Source organism: Cyanistes caeruleus, chromosome 32 (assembly GCF_971803275.1).
Source record: "Cyanistes caeruleus chromosome 32, bCyaCae1.hap1.1, whole genome shotgun sequence".
NCBI classification, from domain to species: Eukaryota; Metazoa; Chordata; class Aves; order Passeriformes; family Paridae; genus Cyanistes; species Cyanistes caeruleus.
The window spans coordinates 428,526-443,959 of record NC_141733.1 but is presented as its reverse complement, the minus strand read 5'-3'; the positions used below and the strand labels follow the sequence as shown (position 1 = coordinate 443,959).

General features: G+C 68.4%; 2 protein-coding genes across 3 annotated transcripts; one reads left to right on the top strand and one right to left on the bottom strand.

Annotated features, from left to right (window-relative positions):
- The first annotated feature begins 475 nt into the window (after window positions 1–475).
- Window positions 476–7,485, top strand: ZNF385A (zinc finger protein 385A). Its single transcript, XM_086870492.1, has 8 exons — window positions 476–540; window positions 917–1,022; window positions 2,805–2,900; window positions 3,467–3,620; window positions 4,432–4,617; window positions 5,422–5,588; window positions 6,515–6,607; window positions 6,882–7,485. The coding sequence occupies exons 2-8, from the start codon at window positions 921–923 to the stop codon at window positions 7,110–7,112; spliced, it is 1,029 nt and encodes a 342-aa protein (XP_086726618.1). The 5' UTR covers window positions 476–540; window positions 917–920; the 3' UTR covers window positions 7,113–7,485.
- A 2,621-nt stretch (window positions 7,486–10,106) lies between these two features.
- On the bottom strand, window positions 10,107–15,373 carry COPZ1 (coat protein complex I subunit zeta 1). Of its 2 annotated transcripts, XM_086870490.1 has the most exons (9): window positions 15,280–15,373; window positions 14,069–14,137; window positions 13,741–13,822; window positions 13,182–13,273; window positions 12,865–12,920; window positions 11,726–11,803; window positions 11,155–11,206; window positions 10,718–10,756; window positions 10,107–10,258 (listed from the first exon to the last, which is right to left on the bottom strand). In XM_086870490.1, the coding sequence occupies exons 1-9, from the start codon at window positions 15,295–15,297 to the stop codon at window positions 10,211–10,213; spliced, it is 534 nt and encodes a 177-aa protein (XP_086726616.1). In that variant the 5' UTR covers window positions 15,298–15,373; the 3' UTR covers window positions 10,107–10,210. The 2 variants fall into 2 exon arrangements, with proteins under 2 accessions (XP_086726616.1, XP_086726617.1); XM_086870491.1 differs by lacking the exon at window positions 11,726–11,803.
- Window positions 15,374–15,434: the final 61 nt, after the last annotated feature.

Genomic DNA, 15,434 nt, shown 5'->3' with positions numbered 1-15,434 from the left:
CCCCCCCTCCCCCCCCCGCAATTCCCACGCTCCGAGGGTGGGGCCGCCCCTCCCCCCCCCCATGCCCGCCCCGCCCCCGCCCCCGCGCGCGCGCGCGTGTCGCGACACGTGCGCGACACCGCCCGCCGCGCACGCGCACGAGGGGTGGGGAGGGGAAGGGGGGGGAGGGGAGGGGGGAGGACGCGCGTGGGGAGGGGGAGGGGGAGGGGGAGGGGGACACCGCGCGCGGGGGGAGGGGCGGGGGGGGGGACACACGGGGATGGGGGGGGGAGGGGAGGGGGCTCTGTCACCGCGGGGAGGGGACACGGAGGTGGCGGAGGGGGAGGGGAGGGGGGGGGAGGACACGCGTGGGGAGGCTCCGCCCATCCCCCCCCCCCTAAAGCCGCCCCCTCCCCTCCCCCCCCCCGTGCCCCAGTTCCGAGCGGCGCCATTGGCTGAGCCCGGCGGGGGTGGGGGGGACACACCGGGGGGGGGGGGGACACGCAGGGACAGCCCCACCGGGCCACCGCCACCGCCACCGGGGCCGGGGGGGCCCCGCAGGTACCCGCGACCCCCCCGCGACCCCCCCGCGACCCCTCCCCATCCCTCGGAGACCCCGCGGGGGGGGGTTGGGGTTTGGGGGGGGTCGCGGTGCCCCGTGGGGAACCCCCCCCCCCCCCCCCCAATGCTGCGGAGCGGAGACCCCCGGGAGGGGGGGGAGGGCTCTGAGGGGGTCCCGGGGGGGTCCCGAGGGGGTCCCGGGGGGGTCCCGGTGTCGCGCGGGTCACTCAGAGCCGCCCCCCCCCCAAATCCCCGCGGATGGAGCCGGGAGCGCGGGGGGGGGGGGGGTTTGGGGAGGGGGCCGGGGGTTCCCCGAGGGTGAGCGGGGGGGGGTCCCGGGGGTCGCGGCGGTGCCGTGACCCCCCCCGGGCCGCAGGGCGATGCTCCGGGCCCCGGGGCCGCTGGGGCCGCCCCCCGGCCGCCTCCTCCTGCCCGACCCCGCCGCCGCCGCCGCGCTCCGGCTGCTGCCGCCGCTGCCCGGGGTGAGCGGCACCGGGGGAACCGGGGGGGAACCGGGGGGGCTGCAGGGGACCGGGGGGGTCCCGAGATCCCGGGGGGTTCGGGGGTCCCGGTACCGGCGGTTTGGGGGTCCCGGTACCGGCGGCTCGGAGCTCGCGGTGCGGCCGCGGCTGCCCCGGGATGAGCGGGCCGGGGGAACCGGGGGGAACCGGGGGGGAACCGGGGGGGCTGGAGGGGATTGGGGGGGTCCGGAGATCGTGGGGGGGTTGGGGGTCTCGGTACCGGCGGTTTGGGGGTCCCGGTACCGGCGGTTTGGGGGTCCCGGTGCCGGCGGCTCGGAGCTCGCGGTGCGGCCGCGGCTGCTCCGGGATGAGCGGGCCGGGGGAACCGGGGGGGAACCGGGGGGGAACCGGGGGATTGGGGGGGTCCCGAGATCCGGGGGGGTCCGAGGGTCCCGGTACCGGCGGTTTCGGGGTCCCGGTACCGGCGGTCCGGGGGTCGCGGGGCTGAGCCGGGCCGGGGGTTCGGGGGCGGCTCCGGGAGGTTCGGGAGGGTCCCGGTACCGGGGATTCGCTGCGGGGGGGTCCCGGGGGGGTCCGGCGGTTTCGCTCCGGCGGCCGCGAGGGGCGCGCGGGGTCCCGGGGGGGGCGGGGCGGCCCCGCCCCCTCCCGGCCGCCGTCCCGGGACCCCCCCGTTCCCCCCCCAACCTCGGGGCCGCCGCTCGGGAACCCCGGGACCCCCCAAAGCCCCCCCGGGACCCCCCAAAACCCCCCCGGGACCCCCAAAAACCCCCCCGGGACCCCCAAAAACCCCCCGGGACCCCCAAAAACCCCCCCGGGACCCCCAAAACCCCCCCGGTCCAGAGACTCTGCGACCCCCGAACCCCCCCGGGACCCCCCGGGACCCCCCCGGGACCCCCCCGGGACCCCCCGGGACCCCCGCCAGGGCTCGCTGGGATCGGGAACCCCCGAATTCCTCCCGGGATCCCCAAAACCGCTCGGGGGGGAGAACCCGGGACCCCCAAAACCTTTCGGGGGGGGCGTCCCGGGACCCCCAAATGTCGCCCCCCGGGTCGGGGGCGCTCCCGGTCCCTCCCGGTCCCTCCCGGTCCCTCCCGGTCCCTCCCGGTCCCCCGGGGCTGGGCGGGGGGGATTCCTGAGGCCGTACGGAACGGGGCGGGGGCGGCGGGGGGGATCCGGAGCCCCCCCAGCACCGGGGGGGATTTTGGGGGGAGGGGTTGGGGGGGCTGAACCCCCCCCGGTGCCTGGGGGGGGGTCCCGGGGGGGTCCCGGGGGGGGATTTTGGGTTTTGGGGGGGATTTTCTGGGTTTTGGAGAGGCGTTTTCGGGTTTGGAGGAAATTTCGGGTTTTTGGAGGGGGTTTCGGGGTTTTGGGGTGTTTTGGGGTGTTCTGGGGGTATTTGGGGGTGTTCTGGGGTGTTTTGGGGTGTTTGTTTTGGGGTATTTTGGGGTATTTGGGGGTGTTTTGGGGTTTTGGGGGTGTTCTGGGGTGTTCTGGGGTGTTTTGGGGTGTTTTTGGGGTGTTTTTGGGGTGTTTTGGGGTATTTTGGGGTGTTCTGGGAGTGTTTTGGGGTGTTTTGGGGTATTTTGGGGGTGTTTTGGGGTGTTTTGGGGTGTTCTGGGGGTGTTTTGGGGTGTTTTGGGGTATTTTGGGGTATTTTGGGGTGTTTTTGGGGTATTTTGGGGTATTTTGGGGTGTTTTGGGGTGTTTTGGGGTGTTCTGGGGGTGTTTTGGGATATTTTGGGGGTGTTTTGGGGCTCTGACCGCCCCCCGTGCCCCCCCCAGATGGAGCCGGTGCCCAAGGGGGTCCTGGGGGCTCTGGCCAAGCCCCGGCGCCCGGTGATCGCCTGCAGCGTCTGCCAGATCCGCTTCAACTCGGAGGTGAGACCCCCGGGACCCCCCCGGGACCCCCGGAACCACCCTGGGACCCCCCCCCGGACCCCCCCGGGACCCCCCCGGGACCCCCCCGGGACCCCCCAAACCCGGGACAGACCCCCCGGGACCCCCCCGGGACTCCCCGGGACCACCCCCGGGACCACCCCGGGACCCCCGGGACCCCCATCCTGAGCATCCTGGGGATTTGGGGTGTCCCCAAGGGGTGTCCCGGTGTCCCCCGGGGTGGTGACAATGTCCCCTGGGGGGGTGACAGTGTCCCCTGGGGGGGTGACAGTGTCCTTTGGGGGGGGTGACCCTGTGTCCCGGGGGGTGACAGTGTCCCTTGGGGGGGTGACCCGGTGTCCCGGGGGGGGTGACAGTGTCCCCTGGGGGGGTGGCCGTGTCCCGGCCGTGTCCCGGGTGTGTCCCCGGTGTGTCCCCGCGCTGTCCCCGCGCTGTCCCCGCGCTGTCCCCGCGCTGTCCCCGTGTCCCGAGGCTGTGTCCGGGCTGTGACCGTGTCCCCCCCCGTGTCCCCCCCCCCGGTGTCCCCGGTGTCCCCCCGCTGTCCCCAGAGCCAGGCCGCCGCTCACTACCAGGGCAATCGCCACGCCCGGCGCCTGAAGGGGCTGGAGGCCGCCCGGGCCCGCCGGGGGGGGGACACCGGGGACCCCCCGGACCCCTCCGGCCCCGCCGCCCCCCCGGCCGGGGACACCCCCGAGCGCTCAGGTGGGTGCTGGACCCCCCCCACCCCCCCTTCTCCCGAAATCCCACCCCAAAACACCCCAAAATACCCCCCAAAATACCCCCGAAAATACCCCAATAACCCCAAAATACCCCAATAACGCCAAATCCCACCCCAAAACACCCCAGAATACCCCAAAAAACACTTCAATAACCCTAAAACACCCCAATAACCCCAAATTCTCACCTCAATGATCCCAAATCCCCCCCAAATACCCAAATAACCCCAAGTTCCCACCCCAAATAACCCCAATCCCCCCGAAAAACACCCCAATGACCCCCCCAAATTCCCCCATAACCCCCCCCAAATTCCCCCAAATCCCACAATAACCCCCCCAAACCCCCCCAAATCCCCCCATAACCCCCCAAAACCACCCCAAATTCTCCCAAAACCCCCCGAATTCCCCCATAACCCCCCCGAATTCCCCCCAAATCCCCCCAACCCTCCCCAAACCCCCCCGAATTCCCCCATAACCCCCCCCAAATCCTCCCGAATTCCCCCATAACCCCCCAATAACCCCCTAAAAACCTCCCCAAACCCCCCAATAACCCCCCAAATTCCCCCAAATCCCACAATAACCCCCCCAAACCCCCCCAAATCCCCCATAACCCCCCAAAATCACCCCAAATTCTCCCAAAACCCCCTGAATTCCCCCATAACCCCCCTCCAAATCCCCCCAAATCCTCCCAAATCCCCCCCATAACCCCCCAATAACCCCCCCAAACCCCCCATAAACCCCCAATAACCCCCTAAAAGCCCCCCCAATAACCCCCCATAACCCCCCGTGCCCCCCAGGGGAGCAGCCCCCCGCCCCCGCCGCCCCCGGGGCCCCCGGGCCCCCCTCGCCCCCCGCGGGGGGGGGTCCCGAGGGGGGCGGGGAGGAGGAGGAGGAGGAGAGGGCGAAGGCCAAGAGGCTCCTGTACTGCGGGCTCTGCAAGGTGGCCGTCAACTCCCTGTCCCAGCTGGAGGCGCACAACAAAGGTGGCGCTGGGGACAGCGGGGACAGCGGGGACAACGGGGACACTGGGGGGACATCGGGGACATTGGGACATTGGGGACAGCGGGGGACATCGGGGACATCGGGGGGATCAGGGACATTGGGGGGATCAGGGACATCGGAGGGACACATTGGGGACATTGGGGACATTGGGACATCGGGGACATCGGGGGGATCAGGGACATTGGGGGGACATCGGGGGGATTGGGGACACTGGGTGGGACATTGGGGACATTGGGGGGATCAGGGACATTGGGGACATAACTGGGGACATCGAGGGGACATCGGGGGTTTGGGGACATTGAGGGGGTTGGGGACATCGGAGATATCGGGGGGCTTGGGGACATTGGAGACATTGGGGACATCGGGGACATCGGGGACATCATCGGGGACATCAGGGGGATTGGGGACATTGGGGGACTTGGGGACATCGGGGACATCATTGGGGATATTGGGGGGATCAAGGGGACATCGGGGGGGTTGGGGACATCGGGACCTTGGGAGCCTTGGGGACATCAGAGACGTCCTTGGGGACATTGGGGGTGTTGGGACATTGGGGGGTTGGGGACACTGAGGACAGGGGACATGGGAACTTCACAGTGTCTTGGGGGGGTCCCAGTGGGGATTTTGGGGTCCCCGGGGTGGTTTTGGGGGGTCCCGGGGGTTTTGGGGGGTCCCGGGGTGGTTTTGGGGCTCAGGGATGGATTTTGGGGGGTCCCGGGGTGGTTTTGGGGGGTCCCGGGGGTTTTGGGGGTCCCGGGGGGGGGCTCAGGCTGCCCCTCCCCCAGGCACGAAGCACAAGACTTTGGTCGAGGCTCGCTCGGGGCTGGGCCCCATCCGCGCCTTCCCGAGGGGAGGGGGCTCCGCGGGGACCCCCCCGGCCGAGACCCCCGAGCGCTCCTTCCACTGCCAGATCTGCAACGTGCGCCTCAACTCCGAGCTGCAGCTCAAGCAGGTGACCCCAAATCCCCAAACCGACCCCAAATCCATCCAGAGATCCCAAACCCCCCCGAACCAACCCCAAATCCCCCCAAACCGACCCCAAATCCCCCCAAAACGACCCCAAATCCCCCCAAACTGACCCCAAATCCCCCCAAACTGACCCCAAATCCCCCGAACTGACCCCAAATCCCCCTGATCCAACCCCAAATCCCCTGAACTGACCCCAAATCCCCCCAAACGGACCCCAAATCCCCCCAAACTGACCCCAAATCCCCCTGAACCGACCCCAAATCCCCCAAACGGACCCCAAATCCCCCTGAACCGACCCCAAATCCCCTGAACTGACCCCAAATCCCCCTGAACCGACCCCAAATCCCCCCAAACTGACCCCAAATCCCCCTGAACCGACCCCAAATCCCCCAAACTGACCCCAAATCCCCCAAACTGACCCCAAATCCCCCGAACTGACCCCAAATCCCCCAAACTGACCCCAAATCCCCCTGAACCGACCCCAAATCCCCCCAAACTGACCCCAAATCCCCCTGAACCGACCCCAAATCCCCCTGAACCGACCCCAAATCCCCTGAACTGACCCCAAATCCCTGCAGGGATCCCCAGTCTGACCCTGGCACCCCCAAATTGATCCCAAATCCCTTCAGGGATCCCAAAAATCAACCCCAGGAGCCCCGAACTGCCCCCGACTCCTCCCGGGGGTCCCCAGATCCCTGCGGACCCCTGGGCTGGGGGGTCCCGCCGGGTTTGGGGGTCCCGCAGGGTTTGGGGGTCCCCTCAGGCTGGGGGGTCCTGCAGGGTTTGGGGGTCCTGCGGGGTTTGGGGGTCCCGGGGGGTTTGGGGGCCCCGGGGGGTTTGGGGGCCCCGGGGGGTTTGGGGGTCCCGGGGGTTTGGGGGTCCCGCTGAGCCCCCCCCGTGCCCCCCCAGCACATTTCCAGCCGGAGGCACCGGGACGGGGTGGCCGGAAAACCCAACCCCCTCCTGGGGCGGCACAAGAAACCGCGCAGCCCCCCCGAGCTGGTGAGGAGGGGTCTGGGGGGTCCTGGGGGGGTCTGGGGGGTCTGGGGGGTCCTGGGGGGGTCTGGGGGGTCCTGGGGGGTCTGGGGGGTCCTGGGGGGGTCTGGGGGGGTTTGGGGGTGTCTGGAGGGGTCCTGGGGGGGGGTCCTGGGGGGTTCTGGGGGTGTCCCATGGGATTGGGGTGGTCTGGGGGGTCCGGGGGTCTCTGGGGTATCCCTGGGGGGTCCCCCCGGTCCCCCCCGGTCCCCCCATCCCTGACCCCCCCGTGCCCCCCCAGGCTCCGCTGCCGTTCCCGAAGGAGCTGCCGAAGGCTCTGGCGGGGGGGGGGCTCCTCCCGCCCCCCCTGGCCCTGGCGGCCGCCGCCGCTGCCATGGCCGCCCCCCCCCTGGCCCTGCGCCCCCCCGGACCCCCCCTCCTGCCCGGACCCCCCCTCGCCCCCGCCCTGCTGCGCCCGGCCCCCGGCCCCCTGCGCCCCACACACGCCCCCCTGCTCTTCTCCCCGTACTGAGGGGCACGGGCACGGGGGGACAGGGACGGGGACAGGGACACCCCTGGGACTGACGGTGACACCCCCAGGACGGACAGGGACAGGGACACCCCCGGGAGTGACGGTGACACCCCCGGGACTGACAGTGACACCCCCAGAAGAGACAGGGGCAGGGACAGGGACAGGGACACCCTCGGGACTGACGGTGACACCCCCAGGACGGACATGGACAGCCCTGGGGGTGACACCCCCAGGGGTGACAGGGACGGGGACACCCCCAGGAATGGCAGTGACACCCCCGAGAGTGACGGGGACACCCCTGGGAGAAACGGTGACAATCCTGGGGGTGACAGTGACACCCCTGCGGGTGACAGGGACAATCCTGGGGGTGACAGGGACAGAGACGGGGATAGTGACACCCCCGAGGGTGATGGTGACAATCCCAGAGGTGACAGTGACACCCCTGGGGGTGACGGTGACACCCCCAGAAGTGACGGTGACAATCCTGGGGGTGACAGTGACAATCCTGGGGACAACGAACCCCCCCGGAACAGCCCCTGGGAAAATCCCGGGACAATTCCTTGGGAAAACCCTGGAACGGCCCCTCCCCCCACCCCGGGAATTCCCCTGGGAACAACTGGACAACAGTCGGCACCTGGCAACCGTTGCCTGGCAACCGGGAAACGCCTGGCAACGGCTGCCTGGCAACCTTTAATGAGCGACTGCGCGGTGACGGGCACGGGGTGACGGTCAGTGACGGTCACTCAGTGATGGTCACTCGGTGACGGTCACTCAGTGATGGTCAGTGATGGTCACTCAGTGATGGTCACACGGTGATGGTCAGTGACGGTCACTCAGCAATGGTCACACGGTGACGGTCACTCGGTGACAGCGATGGTCACTCGGTCACTCGGTGACAGTTGGTGATGGTCAGTGATGGTCACTTGCTGATGGTCACTCAGTGATGGTCACTCAGTCACTGATGGTCACTTGGTCACTTGGTGATGGTCAGTGATGGTCACTCGGTCACTGACGGTCACTCGCTGATGGTCACTCAGTGATGGTCACTGATGGTCACTCGGTCACTGATGGTCACTCGCTGACGGTCACTCGGTCACTCGCTGGTGGTCACTCGGTCACTCAGTGACCGTCACCCTCTCGCCCCCCCCCCCCCATGGCCTCCCTGACAACGGTTCCCTGGCAACGGGACCGGCATCCTGCCCGGCAACCGGGGATCTCCCTGGCAACGGTTGCCTGGCAACCGCCCCTGCCAACCGCCCCCATCGTTGTGGTACCCGGCAACCGGCCCTAGCAACCGGCCCTGGCAACCGGCCCTGGCAACCGGCCCTGGCAACCGGCCCTAGCAACCGGCCCTGGCAACCGGCCCTAGCAACCGGCTGCATCCACAGCTGCACGTGGCAACCGTCTCCCGGCAACCGTCTCCTGGCAACGCCCCCAGCCCCTCCCCCCCGGGCTCAGCGATTATTTTTTTTAACTGGAATTTGGGAGATTTGGCAGGAAAACAACGAGCCCCCCCCTCCCCCCCCCGGCCCCACTGCACAAACCCCCGGGGACCGGGACCCCGGACCCCCCAAAACCCCCAAAAAAACCCAAAAACCCCCCAAAAACCCCCCAAAAACCCCCCAAAATCCCCTCCTCCCATCCCCCCCCGGCACCTCAGGGATCTGCTCAGCAATCAGCGATGGCTCGAGGGACAGGACCCCCCCCAAAACCCCCCCGGGACCCCCCCCAAACCCCCCGGGACCCCCCCCAAACCCCTCCCAAGCCATGACCTCTTGCACTGAGGGCAGCGAGCCCCGCACACCCCCCGGGGGGGGGGGGGAACCCCCAAAATTCCCCCCCCCCCCTTTCCTTCCGCCCCTCCCCCACCGGGCCCAGCCCATTGCAATAACGCGGGGGGGGCGGGGCACCCCCCCCATGTAAATAACGCCCCCTCTCCCCCCCCCCAGACACACACATGGTACGGCCCCACAAGCACTGTGCCCCCCCCTCCCCAAAATCCTGCACCCCCCAGCACTGTGACCCCCCCCCCCAAAAAAAACCCTGCACAGACCCCTCCCCCCACACCTGCACACGCAGCCCCTCCCCCTAAAAAAAATCCGGACCCCCCCTCATCACTGTGACCCCCCCCCCAAAAAAATCCTGCACCCCCCCCATCACTGTGACCCCCCCCAAAAAATATTCCAGCACCCCCCCATCACTGTGACCCCCCCCCCAAAAAAATCCGGACCTTCCCATTCACTGTGACCCCCCAAAAAATTCCTGCACCCCCCCCATCACTGTGACCCCCCCCCAATAAAAACCCTGGGACCCCCCCCCATTATCACTGTGGCCCCCCCAGAACCTTGCACTGACCCCCCCTTGGCACTGACCCCCCCCCCAAATTGGGCCCCCCCCCAATTAAAACTGTGATTAAAGCAAAGCAATAGCGGGGGGGGGGGCTTTGGGGGGACCCCCCGAGTGTCCCCCCCTCCCCCCCCCCCAGCATCTGCCTGTGTCCCCTCCCCCCCCCGCGGGACCCCCCCCCCCCTCGGCTTCACCCCAATAAATGACGAGGTTTGAGCTGCTCTGGTGCCTGGGGGGGTCTGGGGGGGTCCCGGGGGTTTTGGGGGTCCCCAGGTGGGTCTGGGGTCCCCAAGGGGTCCCAGGGGGTTTTTGGGGGGGTCCCCGGGGGGTCCCAGGGGTTTTTGGGGGGTCCCCGGGGGGTCCCAGGGGGTTTTTGGGGGGGTCCCCGGGGGGTCCCAGGGGGTTTTTGGGGGGGTCCCCGGGGGGTCCCAGCAGGCTGAGGAAGATCCACGTCCTCCCTTCGTGTCCCTTGTCCCCACCCTTTTGTCCCCCCCAGGCAGTTTGGGGACACCCCAGGGGGCTCCCCTCATTGTGGGGGGGGACCCCCAGACCCCCCAGACCCCCCCAGACCCCCCCAAATCCCCCAAACCCCCCCAAACCCCCCCCGTTCCCGGGGCGGCGCAGGCACACAGGAGGCAGCACACGGGGCTGGGGGGGCACCGGCGTGTTGGGGGGTCCGGGGGGTCCCGGGGGGGTCCCGGGGGGGTCCTGGGGGGTTCCAGGGGGGTCCTGGGGGTCCCCTGGGGGTCCCCCTAACGCAGCAACGACCACTTGATCTGTTCCTTCGCCGACTGCAGCACCTGGGGGGGCACGGTCAGGTGTGGGGGGGACACCTGGGGACAGCTGGGGACATCTGGGGACACACCTGGGGACACCTGGGGACAGCTGGGGACACCTTGGGGACACCTGGGGACACCTGGGGACAGCTGGGGACACCTTGGGGACACTTAGGAATACCTGGGGACAGCTGGGGACACTTGGGGACAGCTGGGGACACACCTGGGGACACCGAGGGGACATTTGGGGACACCCCTGGGGGGCTCTGAGGTGCAGGGGGGGCCCTGCCAGCCCCGGGGGGGGGGGGCTGGGGGGGTCCTGGGAGGTCTCAGGTGGATTTGGGGGGGGCCCAGGGGGGTCCTGGGAGGGGTTTTTGGGGTCTCGGGGGGATTTGGGGGGCTCTGGTGTGTCCTGGAGGGGTCCCAGGATGGCTCAGAGGTTTTTGGGGGGGTCCCAGGAGGGTTTTTGGGGGGGGGTCGTACCTGTGACACCGTCTGCTCCGTCAGGGGCACGTCCTCGCCCTGGGACGGGGGGGACAGGGGGGGACAATGAGAGCCTGGGGGGGGGGGGACAGCAGGAACCCCCCCTTCAACTGCCCCCCAACCCTGAGACCCCCAAAAACAACCCCAGACCCCCCCAGACCCCCCAAAACAATCCCAGACCCCCCCAAAAACAACCCCAAACCCTGGGACCCCCCAAAAACAACCCCAAACCCTGGGACCCCCAAAACAACCCCAAACCCTGGGACCCCCCAAAAACAACCCCAGACCCCCCAAACCCCCCCAAAAACAACCCCAAACCCTGAGACCCCCCAAACCCCCCCAAAAACAACCCCAAACCCCCCCAAACCCCCCCAAAAACAACCCCAAACCCCCCCAGACCCCCCCGGGCTCCCCCGGGCCCCCCCGGCCCCCCGTACCCGCACGGCCACGCGGTGCACGACCTGCTGGGGGTCGCTCTCCAGGATCACCCTGGGGGGACACAGAGACCCCTCAGCCCTGGGGACACGGCGGGGGTGACAGACCCCGGGGGGTGACAGACCCCAGGGGGGGTGACAGACCCCCTTGAGGGGTGACAGACCCCAGGGAGGGGTGACAGACCCCGGGGGGGAGGTGACAGAACCCGGGGGGGGGGTGACAGACCCCGGGGGAGGTGACAGACCCCGGGGGGGAGGTGACAGACCCCTGTGAGGGGTGACAGACCCCCCTTGAGGGGTGACAGACCCCGGGGGGGAGGTGACAGACCCCTGTGAGGGGTGACAGACCCCCCTTGAGGGGTGACAGACCCCCTGTGAGGGGTGACAGACCCCAGGGGGAGGTGACAGACCCCAGGGGGAGGTGACAGACCCCGGGGGGGGGTGACAGACCCCTGTGAGGGGTGACAGACCCCCCTTGAGGGGTGACAGACCCCGGGGGGGAGGTGACAGACCCCTGTGAGGGGTGACAGACCCCCCTTGAGGGGTGACAGACCCGGGGGGGTCCCAAGCCCACCCTCCGTCCACGATCTCGTCCACGGCCAGGAACAGCCCCTCCATGTTGTCCAGCAGCGCCCGGCGCTCCACGTTCTTCCTGCGGGGGGGACAGGGCTGGGACCCCTTGGGGACACCCCCAGGGACACGGGGACACCCCCAGGGGCATGGAGACACCCTTGGAGACACCCCCAGGACATGGGGACACCCTTGGGGACACCCCCAGGACATGGGGACACCCTTGGGGACACCCCCAGGACATGGGGACACCCTTGGAGACACCCCCAGGACATGGGGACACCCTTGGGGACACCCTTGAGGACACCCCCAGGACATGGGGACACCCCCCACAATTTGGGGACACCCCCAACAAGGGATCCCCCCTACTCCAGGCACCCCCAAAACCCCCAAGTGTCCCTGAGGTGTCCCCAGGTGTCCCCAGGTGTCACCAGGCGTGTTCCAGGCTGGGTTCCAGGCTGGGTTCCAGAATGTTCTAGAGCGGTTCTAGATTGGTTCTAGACTCGGTTCTAGATCACGTTCTAGAGCGGTTCTAGACTCGGTTCTAGACTCGGTTCTAGACTCGGTTCTAGACTCGGTTCTAGACTCGGTTCTAGACTCGGTTCTAGATCGGGTTCTGGACTGGGTTCCAGCTGTCCCCAGCTGTTCCCAGGCATTCCCAGGCGTTCCCAGGTGATCCCAGGTGTCCCCAGCTGTCCCCAGGCATTCCCAGGTGTTCCTGGCTGTCCCCAGGTGATCCCAAGTGTTCCCAAGTATTCTCAGGTGTTCTCAGCTGTTCCCAGGTATCCCCAGGTGTCCCCAGGTGTTCCAAGGTGTCCCCAGGTGATCCCAAGTGTCCCCAGGTGTTCCCAAGTGTTCCCAGCTGTCCCCAGGCATTCCCAGGCATTCCCAGGTGTTCCCAGGTGTTCCCAAGTATTCCCAGGTGTTCTCAGCTGTTCCCAGGTATCCCCAGGCATTCCCAGGTGTCCCCAGGTGTTCCCAGGTGTTCCCAGGTGTTCCCAAGTGTTCCCAAGTGTTCCCAGCTGTCCCCAGGTGTTCCCAGGTATCCCCAGGTGTCCCCAGGTGTCCCCAGGTGATCCCAAGTGTTCCCAAGTATTCCCAGGTGTCCCCAGGTGTCCCCAGGTGTCCCCAGGTGTCCCCTACCGCAGCATTTGGCTCAGGGAGTCGAACAGGCAGTTGAGCACGGCCGTGAGCATCAGCTGGGGACAGAGGGGACAGAGGGGTCACAGAGGGGTCACAGAGGGGTCACAGGCAGTGTCCCCCCTGCCACCCCAGGGTCCCCCTGCCCTGCCACCCTTCTGTGTCCCCCCGGCCCCCATGTCCCCACGCTGTCCCCACGCTGTCCCCACCCTGTCCCCACCCTGTCCCCAGTGTCCCCACGCTGTCCCCACACTGTCCCCACGTCCCCACGCTGTCCCCAGTGTCCCCACGCTGTCCCCACGCTGTCCCCGTGTCCCCACCTCGTTCTGGTGGGCGCTGCCGATGACGTAGCAGTACAGGTCGATGCTGCTCTTGTACACCACGGTCAGACCCTCCAGCAGCGCGATCTCACCTGTGACACGGAAATGTCCCCAATGTCCCCAGTGTCCCCAGTGTCCCCAGTGTCCCCAGTGTCCCCAGTGTCCCCAGGGTGTCCTCAGTGTCCCCTGAGCCACTCCCCGTGTCCCTCCAGCAGCGCGATCTCAGCTGCGGCACGGCAATGTCCCCAGTGTCCCCAGTGTCCCCAGTGTCCCCAGTGTCCCCTGAGCCACCCACCGTGTGCCTACAGCAGCGCGATCTCACCTGTGACACGGCAATGTCCCCGGTGTCCCCAGTGTCCCCAATGTCCCCAGTGTCCCCAGTGTCCCCAGGGTCCCCTGAGCCACCCACCGTGTGCCTACAGCAGCGCGATCTCAGCTGCGGCACGGCAATGTCCCCAGTGTCCCCAGTGTCCCCAGGGTGTCCCCAGTGTCCCCAGTGTCCCCAGGGTGTCCCCAGGCCCCCCCGTGTCCCCCCCGTGTCCCCCCCGGTGTCACTCACTGTCACTGCGGTGCGTCTTGCTGAAGATGTTCTTCTCGAAGGCGCGCTGCTCCTTCACGCTGGGGTACGTGTCATCGTAGTACTGGGACACGGGGACACGGGGACACGGGGACACGGGGACATCAGGGGACATCAGGGGGACATTGGGGACATGGGGACATTGGGGACAGGGACATGGAGGAAGGGACAGGGACAGTGGCCACCCCTTGAGCCCTGGCCCAGCTACGCTGTCCCCTCCCCAAAGCCACCCCCCCCCGCAGGAGAGTGTCCCCTCCGTGTCCCCCGCTGTCCCCTCCGTGTCCCCTCCGTGTCCCCTCCGTGTCCCCACCTTGGCGAAGAGCCGCTCGCCGTCGTTGTCGAGGATGATGATGGCCTTGACCGTGTACAGGGACGGCTCCTGCGGGGACAGGGACAGCGGTGCCACCGTCACCTGTGCACTGGGGACACCCCGGGGGGACAGGGACAGCGGTGCCACTGTCACCTGTGCACTGGGGACACCCCAGGGGGACAGGGACACCCCAGGGGGACGGGGACACCCTGTGCCACCCAGCCCCAGGGACACCGCGGGAGGCTGTCCCCAGGGTCACAGCAGTGTCCCCATGTCTCCATCCCTGTCCCCATCCCTGTCCCTGTCCTGTCCCTGTCCCTGTCCTGTCCCCACCACTGTCCCTGTCCCTGTCCCTGTCCCTGTCCCTGTCCCTGTCCTGTCCCTGTCCCTGTCCTGTCCCTGTCCCCGCTGTCGCTCCGGGCCCCCGGGACCAAGTTCTGTGATGCACTGACTGCCCAGAGCCACAGCCGGAGTGTAGGACAGAACCTCGGCCCGGACACCCTCGGACACACTGACCACCCACGGACACACTGACCACCCTCGGACACACTGACCACCGGTGACCACCCTCGGACACACTGACCACCGGTGACCACCCTCGGACACCCTCGGACACACTGACCACCGGTGACCACCCACGGACACACTGACCACCCACGGACACACTGACCACCCACGGACACACTGACCACCCACGGACACACTGACCACCCACGGACACACTGACCACCCTCGGACACACTGACCACCCTCGGACACACTGACCACCCACGGCCACCACTGACCACCACTGACCACCCTCGGACACACTGACCACCACTGACCACTGCTGGTCACCTCTGGCCACCACTGACCACCCACGGCCACCCACGGCCACCTCCGGTCACCCGGAGCAGTCCCCGGTGTCCCCGCGCTGTGTCCCCACCTCACCCCCGCTGTCCCCGCTCTGGGACCCCGCTCAGCCCCAACTGCCCCCAGTCCCCCCCTCACTCCCCCCAGTCCCCCCCAGTCCCCCCCAGTCCCCCCCAGTCCCCCTCACTCCCCTCACTCCCCTCACTCCCCTCACTCCCCTCAGTTCCCCTCACTCCCCCCAGTCCCCCCAGTCCCCCCCAGTCCCCCCCAGTCCCCTCAGTTCCCCCCAGTCCCCCTCACTCCCCTCACTCCCCTCACTCCCCTCAGTTCCCTCTCCCCCGCAGCCCCCTCGGCCCTACCAGCATCAGCGCCTCCATTTTGCCTCCGCCGCTGCCGACGTGGAGCCGGAAGAGCGCCCGGCGCTGATTGGTTGTTCGCCTGCCAATCACTCGCGTTGGCCCCACCCCGCCGTTTTGATTGGCCCAACTGTGATTCAACAGCACCAATCGCTGCG

What these genes read in the sequence shown, in the direction of transcription:
- ZNF385A (XM_086870492.1), top strand. Translation starts at nt 921, where the DNA reads ATGCTCCGGGCCCCGGGGCCGCTGGGGCCGCCCCCCGGCCGCCTCCTC. An exon ending in AGATCCGCTTCAACTCGGAG is followed by an intron (nt 2,901 to 3,466) that starts GTGAGACCCCCG and finishes CGCTGTCCCCAG; the next exon opens with AGCCAGGCCGCCGCTCACTA. An exon ending in CCGAGCTGCAGCTCAAGCAG is followed by an intron (nt 5,589 to 6,514) that starts GTGACCCCAAAT and finishes GTGCCCCCCCAG; the next exon opens with CACATTTCCAGCCGGAGGCA.
- COPZ1 (XM_086870490.1), bottom strand. An exon ending in CAAGACGCACCGCAGTGACA is followed by an intron (nt 13,274 to 13,740) that starts GTGAGTGACACC and finishes TCCGTGTCACAG; the next exon opens with GTGAGATCGCGCTGCTGGAG. An exon ending in TCCCTGAGCCAAATGCTGCG is followed by an intron (nt 11,804 to 12,864) that starts GTAGGGGACACC and finishes TCCCCCCCGCAG; the next exon opens with GAAGAACGTGGAGCGCCGGG.